We start from the raw sequence: 9,852 nt of genomic DNA, 5'->3' as shown, positions 1-9,852 counted from the left end.
TACTTTCCATTGGAAAAAGAAAAAAAGTAATTATAGCTAAACCAAGCCCATCTGCATTCTTAAAAGTTTATTTACAAGTTCTGCGAAACAGAAAATGAAGGAAATTCATATACTTACGTTCTTGGAAATGAATCACGGAAGTTGAGGAAATCCTTCATCTTACGTTGGCAGGCTTGGGTTTCAATTTTAATCTGGCCTGCGTCCTTGATTTTATGTGGTTTGCTTCTTAAATGAGTATCTAGACGGTCATAAAACTTGTTGCAACCCCGGCACAACTTCGGTCTTGTGCTATCATGGGCCTTTAATCGAGTGCACCAATTGTACATCCTGTGTAAAGAATGAAATATATCTTGAAAAAAAAATGATCCTATACAGTGATATGAAATATTTATCCTACAAAGGAGATCGAGATTCCATTCTTTCTTTGTATGAATAAAAATATTAGGGCCTTTAGGGGTAACGTATTGCTGTAATAACAATAATATCACGATTTTAAATTTAAAATGACTGGCCATGGAATAAGGGCTATTCTTTTTGAGCAACTCAGTCACCGTCTCATCCAGTTCGCTGCGAAAGATGACAAATAAATAAATGAAAAAAATCAATAAATAAACAAACAAACTTAAAACTAGAACGGAAGTGACAAGATAAAATTAGAAAATTGATTATGCAAGGATGACATGAAAATGAAAACGAAAAGGATGAAAGCAAGACCCTATCCCTTACCTTCACGGAATCATATTCCCCAAACTCCTTCATTAGTCTTGCTTTTACTTTTTCTATCAGCGACAACTTTTTAGATTTGGCCAAGTCAACTTTCTTTGAGAACCTATATATATATAAAATTAATAACATGAATTTTTGGTGGCATGCTGGAAAAAAATTCTACAGCCTTTAGACACCTGAAAAATTGTTTCCACAAAGGGCCATTATCAACAGAACGAGAACATACAGAGACGAGTTCGTCATTTTTCGAGACTTCGTTAGGGCGCGGTACATTTGAGGGATTGAAGGCTTTTCCTCGCATTTTCGAGAACATCTTCATTGATAGGCGCACTGCCTCACGCTGCTCAAAATGAAGAACGTAGAATTTCTGGGTTGTGGATTCCCTATTCTTCATAAAGAGTTTTGCCACAATTTCACACTTTTCGCCATCGTATCCTGCCAGTTCGGTGGCAACAGCATGGCGTATACGTGTTGAGGAGCAACGTCTAAATTTAATAAAACAAAATATCAATATTTTGCAGTTACTTTTTAGCTTAATATTAGCAAGGGGGTATTATTAAGTAACTTTGGTGTTCAAAAAATCGAAAATTGAAAAAATTACCTCCCCTACAATTAAGCATAGAAGAGTAACCGAAAATTTTAAATACGCTTGAAAAATGCTGTATACAAATGAGAGGGTAGTACGACAAGGAAATCTAATTTGTAATAGCCATATGGTTAAATTGTCTCTACTTTGAGATGCAACAATGCAAGACTTATTGATATATTATATAAACATACTTTAATTCCCCTGTCATTCCACTCAACTGATAAACTCTCGAACAAGCTCCAGCCACGTTTGATGTGGTCATTTTCCCATCATCCCTTTTCTTTTCTTTCTTTTCTTTATGTTTCTTGTTTTTAGTTGTGTCTGCGGCACGTGATGAAGTGAAAAGATATCTTTTAGAGTCGTCTAAATCTTCGTCTGATATGAGCATCGGTCGAAAGACCTCGATGTACGTCTTCAGTTACCGGAAGATATCTTTCGGTATTACCATGAGCTTTTCCCCATAGATGATAGAAGTCTTATATATATCACTGACAACAACCATTGCCGAGTCATTTGAGATGTACTTATTGCTTTCCACTGCGTCGTTTATGTGTTGAAGTGTCATTTCGACGATATTAGACGAGCGTGCTGCGTTCCCCATGACAATGAAAAACGTACATATTTCGCAAATCAGTAACTTTGAGGTTATTAAATTCTGGAAATTTCTCTGGCTCTTCTAGAACACAAGCTACGTTCAAAGCAAAATCGGAACTTCCAATCTTAATGAAGTCGTCCATTCTAAGTAAATTCTTCTGTTTCCATTGAACTAAAGTAGAAATTAAAAAAACGTTGGTTGCTATTTGAGGTTTTCCCATGAATGGTTCATTTCATCTCTATTCCCTAACAATGTGACTGGAATTTGAATCATTTTACAACGACATTTTTAACATTATAACATATATAACATGACAAAAGATTATTCTGATAAAGGAGGAGAGTTCACTTACAAACTGCTTTTTGCCTCTTCATTGAATAGGGATGCAGGCGATCCAGCAGTTCTTTTTGTTTCATTCTCGTTCTATCAATTTCTCTGAGGGTCAAATCTGCACACAAAATAAGAAAATGTAGAGAATCTATTCCTTTTTCGTAATCACAGGGTTAGAACGTATTTCCTCAAATAAGTGTCGATTTAGAGAGTGCCCATTTTTGAATACGCTCCCCTTGAAATTCCCCTAATTATCTGTACCTTCTGTTGAATTTTCTGTTGATTTGGAACTTTCATTTACAGCTGCCAATATAAAAAGGAAAAAAAATTATCAAAAACAAATATAAGGATATAGTTTTATATGCCAGATCAGATGACAAGAGTCACTACTCGTTAACGGTAAAAAGATTAGAAGAACCTGATAATATATTCAAGATAGAGATTGTCATTGGTTTCATTGAAAAATTGAAAAAGTACCTGGTCGCTTTAAATATATTCCAAGTTTATCCAACAAGTGACCAATTTGGCTTCTAAATCCGGGAAATTGGCTTTTTTTAACGTGTTGTAACGTCAAAAGCGAGTCCACCAAAGGTTTTGTTCGCTTGGAATTGAGCACGACAGCCCTAATAAATTCCATTTCCGTCAAATGCATAATTGTAGTATAGATTTTGATGTAGTCCTAAAAGGTAAGTTAAATTTCCAAATAATATTTGTGCTTGGTATTTTTCCAATCAATAATTGAAGCATAACGTAGTGAGCTATTGAATGAGCTTCCATGCGTGAGAAATGTTTTAAAATACAGGTCGTTGTTCAAACATCACTAGGTGATTCTCAAATGTGTTAATTTACATCTTTTAAATGACATTTTAAAGAATAAACAATTTAAAACCTTACTCGAACCTTACTTTCATCTTTGACCAAGTCTAGATAAGAATCAACCCTTTCATTGTATAGCGCCAATTCCTCTTTGTGTTCATCTACAAAGGAAAGTTAAAAAACCTAATAGTATGTAATATACACAAAGTGTAGCTGCCGTTCGGGTCGAAATAGAGTCAAAATAGGTAGCGAACGACATAAAAATTAACACGTAGCCAAAGGTTTTCTTGAACGCATCTTCACGGTAGAAAATGGCTAAAAATGAATAAAATAACACATTTAGCTAACGAAATATAAATACAGTACAAGTCAAAATATAAAGCTACATCAGTTAGATTACAAAGACAAGTCAAAGATATAACATATAAAAGAGGAAATAGAAACTTACTAAAAACACTGTGGCTGAACATACACGTACACGTCGACAGATACTTTCAACTGACACTCGCAATTCCAACACGCAGATTTATAACACATCACAACAACTCATACAACAACTAGACGATCCACAAGGGACGAACACGTAACTATACATACAATACGACACAATACAATACACAACTCTCTAGACACATAATAATAAACAATACACATGGGACTAATACAAATTATATAGTAATCATTTATATTTCACTACAAAAGTCCTATCAAATAATAAATCTAAGAACAAAGGAAACGATGAAAACAAACGTAAAACTAAAAGACAAATTAGCTGTATTTTGGCAGTTACACTCCCAACCGTCAAGAATACTAATTCTTGACACACCAAAATAAAATTCTAACATCACGTACAGAACAATCAAAAAGTACAACATAAGACCAACAAGCAACACAATGAAATTAAAGTCAAGAAACGAAAAATATATCCAAAAGAATCGTAGAAAGATTCTATTATATACCAATCTTGATGACATCATGTCATTCAATTCAAGTTCCTCGTTTTGCCATCTTAATTCCTCTGACCAAGGCTTTAACAGTTTGAAGGAGTGCAATATCGATTGTGCGAAACCTTTATGATTTTCCTCAAAATAAACTGCTGATTCTTCGGATGGTTCTTCAGTAGAATCGTTGGGTTCTAAATATGAGTACTTAATTCGAACGAACTTGAATTTCCTTTTTTCAATAGCAGCAGTTGAAACTTTGTCGCAATGATGTGCAACTTCTTGCACAGACGGGGGTGAGACAATGCTAGCATTTCTCAATTTCTCGACGTTCAAAACTTTGTCAAAAATATGTGCAACTTCCTGCACAGACGGGGGTGAGACTACGCTCACATTTCTCAATGGAACTTCTTCCAAGACTGGGTTGACAAAGTAATGATCTTTCAAATGATCAGGAGCAGAATCTAAGAGTTTGTAGGCGTTTTCAATTAAGTTCTTACCATATACATCTTCATCTGGGCAGTTTGATAGTAAACATTCGTAATCTGAGTAAAACTTTAGGAAATCGTTCAAAAGTTTTGATAGTGCGTCACGTTCACCACGAAACATCCAAACGACCAATTCAATATCGTCATTACTTTTGAAGATGTATTCTAGAGTTCGACAGGAGTGAGAAATTGCTTCGATAAATTTAATCCTCTGAGTACCAAACTGGCAGGCCAATTCAAGCGACATCTCGTTTTCAAGTTAAATAAATAGAAATCATATTTCTACAAACCATACGAGTGTTCTTTCATCAACTTTTAAACTGTAACTAAGATTCCATTGGAGTCCATCAAACGATTTACTGCGATCATTGCACGAGCTTGTTCATAGTGTTTTTACTGTAGCTGCCGTTCGGGTCGAAATAGAGTCAAAATAGGTAGCGAACGACATAAAAATTAACACGTAGCCAAAGGTTTTCTTGAACGCATCTTCACGGTAGAAAATGGCTAAAAATGAATAAAATAACACATTTAGCTAACGAAATATAAATACAGTACAAGTCAAAATATAAAGCTACATCAGTTAGATTACAAAGACAAGTCAAAGATATAACATATAAAGGAGGAAATAGAAACTTACTAAAAACACTGTGGCTGAACATACACGTACACGTCGACAGATACTTTCAACTGACACTCGCAATTCCAACACGCAGATTTATAACACATCACAACAACTCATACAACAACTAGACGATCCACAAGGGACGAACACGTAACTATACATACAATACGACACAATACAATACACAACTCTCTAGACACATAATAATAAACAATACACATGGGACTAATACAAATTATATAGTAATCATTTATATTTCACTACAAAAGTCCTATCAAATAATAAATCTAAGAACAAAGGAAACGATGAAAACAAACGTAAAACTAAAAGACAAATTAGCTGTATTTTGGCAGTTACACTCCCAACCGTCAAGAATACTAATTCTTGACACACCAAAATAAAATTCTAACATCACGTACAGAACAATCGATTGAACTGCAGGAGAGCCGGACGTGATACTTTACGGTTTCGGACGGTAATATATTTTGCTAAAATAGATAAAGGTACAGTTCTTAAGTACAAATCAAGCCTGAGAGGTGAATAATATGTCGATATAAGGCTCAATAAATCAAGATACAATATAAAAGAACAACATTAAGATAAAGGAAATACTACTTACTAAACACGTTGGTCCCATAAGCTCTAATGCAGTGAGATATATATAAATATTCTTTATTATTCTTCTGGGCGTCTCTTCAGACTATAAGTTTACAATTCTGTTTTTTTGTTTCGACATTGTAACTCTGTATTCACTCTACAGTGATCTTTGTTCATCTGAACGCAAAAGCAGAAACAGAGCACAGAAAAAGGCACACAAAGTCCCGTGGGACAGACGCTAGACAAAGAGAAACGCACGAAGGAGAGCAAGCCTAAGGGAATACGTGTCACATAATTACGTAATAATTAACAAATAATTAGACAATACACTGACGATCAAATTAACATAAAAATATACAAAACAACTGCTATTCGGCAGTTACACTCCTCACCGTCAAGAGCTGCGTTCTTGACTAAATACAATAAATAATTATGGACCTTAACAAATACTGAAAAAATTGAATCAAAAATAGAACAAAAAATTAGGCACGAATTAAATTCGTTAAATAGGAAATATGTCCAGAAAAACCTTAATACAATTCGCTGATATGATTCTAAAATGTACAAATTTCTAGATCTTTTTACAAATTTTAATCTTTTCATAAAATCTCCGATTCCCTCTGTTTGCTCAGACACTTTTTCTGAAGAGATTACCAACTCTTGATCACACGATACGTCCGTGATTTCGTCAGTTCTTGAACTTTCAAATGAATTCTTAGTTTCAATATCAGCAACGAGCAAACAAGAAGTTTGTCCAAATTTATGTGAGGCCTTCTGTAAGGAATTACCAACAACAATTTTTGGATCGGACAAAGACACAGATTCAAAAACATTCGCGATTTGAACACAAGGGGGACAAACTACGTTAACGCAAGCACGTGACAACTTTTCGACTTTAGGAACCACTGTTTCAACGGCATGCGGCGAGATGTGCTCTGCGATTCTAATTTCTGGGAGTGGTACAGCAATGACAGTCTGACGACCTACAATTCGTTCTGGAAGCGATTTCAAAATTTTGAGGGCAGCGTCAATAAAACTCTTACCGAATCGGACTTCAACATGATCATTTGTAAACAGGCTTTCGCAATCGGAATAGAGTCTTGCGTAGTCGTCTAGAATTGTCAACAGTCTTTCTCGTTCACAACCATAGGATAATACATTTTGCACAAGGTCTTCCTTTCTGCTATAGATTTTTTGCATTTGCTGCGTAGAGTTCATGATGATATCAACAAATCGATTTCTTTTCACATAAAAGTCTTCTTCTGATAGATTCGTCATCGTGATGAATAAGTCTTACGTTACCTTTGTAACAACAACTCGATAACTTTATGCTGGGAATTATTGAACCAACATACCAATTACGTGTAATGTTTTGCAGTGCAAATTCATGTTTCTCTTATTCAATGGATCCTTGTTTACTGGTGCGAGATACGTATTTACTTTTGCAAGGTACGTCTTTATTTGTAAAAGATCTCTGATTACTGGTGCGAGATTCGTGTTTACTGTAACTGCAGGAGAGCCGGACGTGATACTTTACGGTTTCGGACGGTAATATATTTTGCTAAAATAGATAAAGGTACAGTTCTTAAGTACAAATCAAGCCTGAGAGGTGAATAATATGTCGATATAAGGCTCAATAAATCAAGATACAATATAAAAGAACAACATTAAGATAAAGGAAATACTACTTACTAAACACGTTGGTCCCATAAGCTCTAATGCAGTGAGATATATATAAATATTCTTTATTATTCTTCTGGGCGTCTCTTCAGACTATAAGTTTACAATTCTGTTTTTTTGTTTCGACATTGTAACTCTGTATTCACTCTACAGTGATCTTTGTTCATCTGAACGCAAAAGCAGAAACAGAGCACAGAAAAAGGCACACAAAGTCCCGTGGGACAGACGCTAGACAAAGAGAAACGCACGAAGGAGAGCAAGCCTAAGGGAATACGTGTCACATAATTACGTAATAATTAACAAATAATTAGACAATACACTGACGATCAAATTAACATAAAAATATACAAAACAACTGCTATTCGGCAGTTACACAAAGCTAATACAAAAGTCTAAGCTTGACCATGAAAAAAGCATTGTGAGAATCTAAATACACCTGTGCTTTTGGTAAAAATTGTTTGCCTATTAAGTGAACACCCAAAGTAATGAAAATGGCCCATTGAAATGGGAAGAATCATAAAAAATTACTATATTGAAATTCTGTTTGGCTTTTTCTTTTTAAAGACAATGCCATACCAGTTAGGAGAATGTCTTCCTTCATCTTTTTAGACGGCATTTCGTCTTTCGTCATTGACATTGTTTTGCGTTTTCCTAAATGAAGTAATAAACACAAATATTTATATGTTGAATACTTCAAGGATTAGCTACTGGTTCAATAATTTTTTGTTGGGTGATAAAACTAAAATATGAGAGTAAAAGTGAAAATATAACAGGAAAATATCAAAGTTTTTCTCACCTGCTTTCTTGGGTGTGGGTGGTATGATTTCTTCTTCTTCTGTTTCTTCGGCCCCCGATCCAGGTACGAAATCTTCGTCATTTGGATCGTCGGGCTCGGAGTCACTTTCATACATTTTTTTACCTATAAATAAAAAAAAATTGAAACTTATCGGTCCGCTGGGCAAAAAATATTGTACCGCTCAATTTAATTTTTTAAATGCAGTTATATATCATGCCAATGAAGCTCCATATCAAATTTGAAGTTGTAATAATCTGCAGAACAAAAGATATTCAAAAAAATAAAAATCATTTGTGACTCCCCAAGCGATTTGGAGTACACAAAAGCCCGATCGGTCTAATGACCGTTCCTCTTTGGCCTCTATTGGACCGGTCTTTTTACCGCTAAGGCCGTTCAAATATCGAAAGAGGCCGATGCATGGCCGATCATGAAAAGCGGCCATAACGAAGAGGCTTCGAGGCCGCTAAAGGGGCCCGAGCGGTCCAATGCCCGGTACGCTTCGTCCCGATGGCCGTTATTGATTTCTTTACTTACTTACTTTTACTTAGCCTCGTTTTCGAAAATGTAAACATTGAGTTCGTTTCTTGGAAAACGAGTTGCCGTGTGTTGTGAAATTGGAAACTGAGATTTTCTTCTTGCAGTTTTAAATCATTTGGATTTTATTTTGATATTGTAGAAATTTTTAACAACGTGGAAATTCGTGGACATTTGACATTCCATGGGAAAAGGATCACTTTCGCTCTCAACACTTTATCGATACGATTAAATTATCGATTCTATCGATACACCTATCGATACATAGGCCTATCGATAGACTTTTATCGATAAGAATTTAATGATCCCAAATAAGCGATTGAAAATTAGTGATAGGAGCTTTATCTATAAAAGTTTAACAATAAATGATCCATGAAAGTTTAGCGATAGAAACTAATCGACAACGATAACAAAATCAGCAATAAAAAATTAGCGATAAAAATTTATCGATACAACTTAGAAGTCATTGAAGTGTTTTTAAGTGTCCGAATTTTTACAAACAAAAATGTCTAAAGACATATTAGGTTGCACAAGTACGTCAACAGACTTTTTAAGAAACAGAACACCCCTATCTCTTAGCCAGAACTTTTATTGAGCCGATCCATTTGTAACAAAAGCATAGTTGTTTTCTTCATAAATTTCACTAGAGTTTCTTATGCATACTTTTACCAACTTGTTTTTCTTCGTATGTTTTAACAAGAATAGTCAACAAATATAAAACTCGTTTTCTACATTGCTTTCACAAGCATCTCTCATGCTTAGTCTTCTGAATTTGATTTCTTTGTAGCGTTTAAATGCGTCTGTTATGCTTAGTTTTATCAACTCGTTTTCTCCGTAATTTTCACGATCGTCTCTTATGCTTAGTTTTATCAACTCGCTTTCTTTGTAATTTTCACGAGCGTCTTTTATGCTTAGTTTTATCAACTCTTATCAAATCTTCCTTATCCATAATTTTACTATCGATACACCTTTTCAACATATCTTAATCATATATGGCTCATATCGAAAGATTTTAAAATGCTAAACGTTATTGACGTCTCCTCAATTTTACTTTTTGAAAAAGATTGTAATTTTGAGAATTGAGTAGTTTTTTAGAACCAGACCTTGGACCGGACTTTCGACCGCTCCAGACGCCGCT

The 9,852-nt window shown here is 34.8% G+C and overlaps 1 protein-coding gene across 1 annotated transcript; it reads right to left on the bottom strand.

Moving 5' to 3' along the window:
• Window positions 1-447: 447 nt before the first annotated feature.
• On the bottom strand, window positions 448-8,356 carry LOC136797523 (uncharacterized). The gene is made up of 10 exons (XM_067054104.1): window positions 8,181-8,356; window positions 7,961-8,035; window positions 3,135-3,217; window positions 2,718-2,919; window positions 2,502-2,543; window positions 2,263-2,358; window positions 1,507-2,081; window positions 953-1,211; window positions 727-829; window positions 448-467 (listed from the first exon to the last, which is right to left on the bottom strand). The coding sequence occupies exons 1-7, from the start codon at window positions 8,293-8,295 to the stop codon at window positions 1,891-1,893; spliced, it is 804 nt and encodes a 267-aa protein (XP_066910205.1). The 5' UTR covers window positions 8,296-8,356; the 3' UTR covers window positions 448-467; window positions 727-829; window positions 953-1,211; window positions 1,507-1,890.
• Window positions 8,357-9,852: the final 1,496 nt, after the last annotated feature.

The sequence above is a fragment of the Clytia hemisphaerica genome, unplaced genomic scaffold (genome assembly GCF_902728285.1).
Source record: "Clytia hemisphaerica strain Z4C2 unplaced genomic scaffold, Clytia hemisphaerica genome assembly, whole genome shotgun sequence".
Classification (NCBI taxonomy): Eukaryota; Metazoa; Cnidaria; class Hydrozoa; order Leptothecata; family Clytiidae; genus Clytia; species Clytia hemisphaerica.
This window is presented reverse-complemented; position numbering and strand designations above follow the sequence as displayed.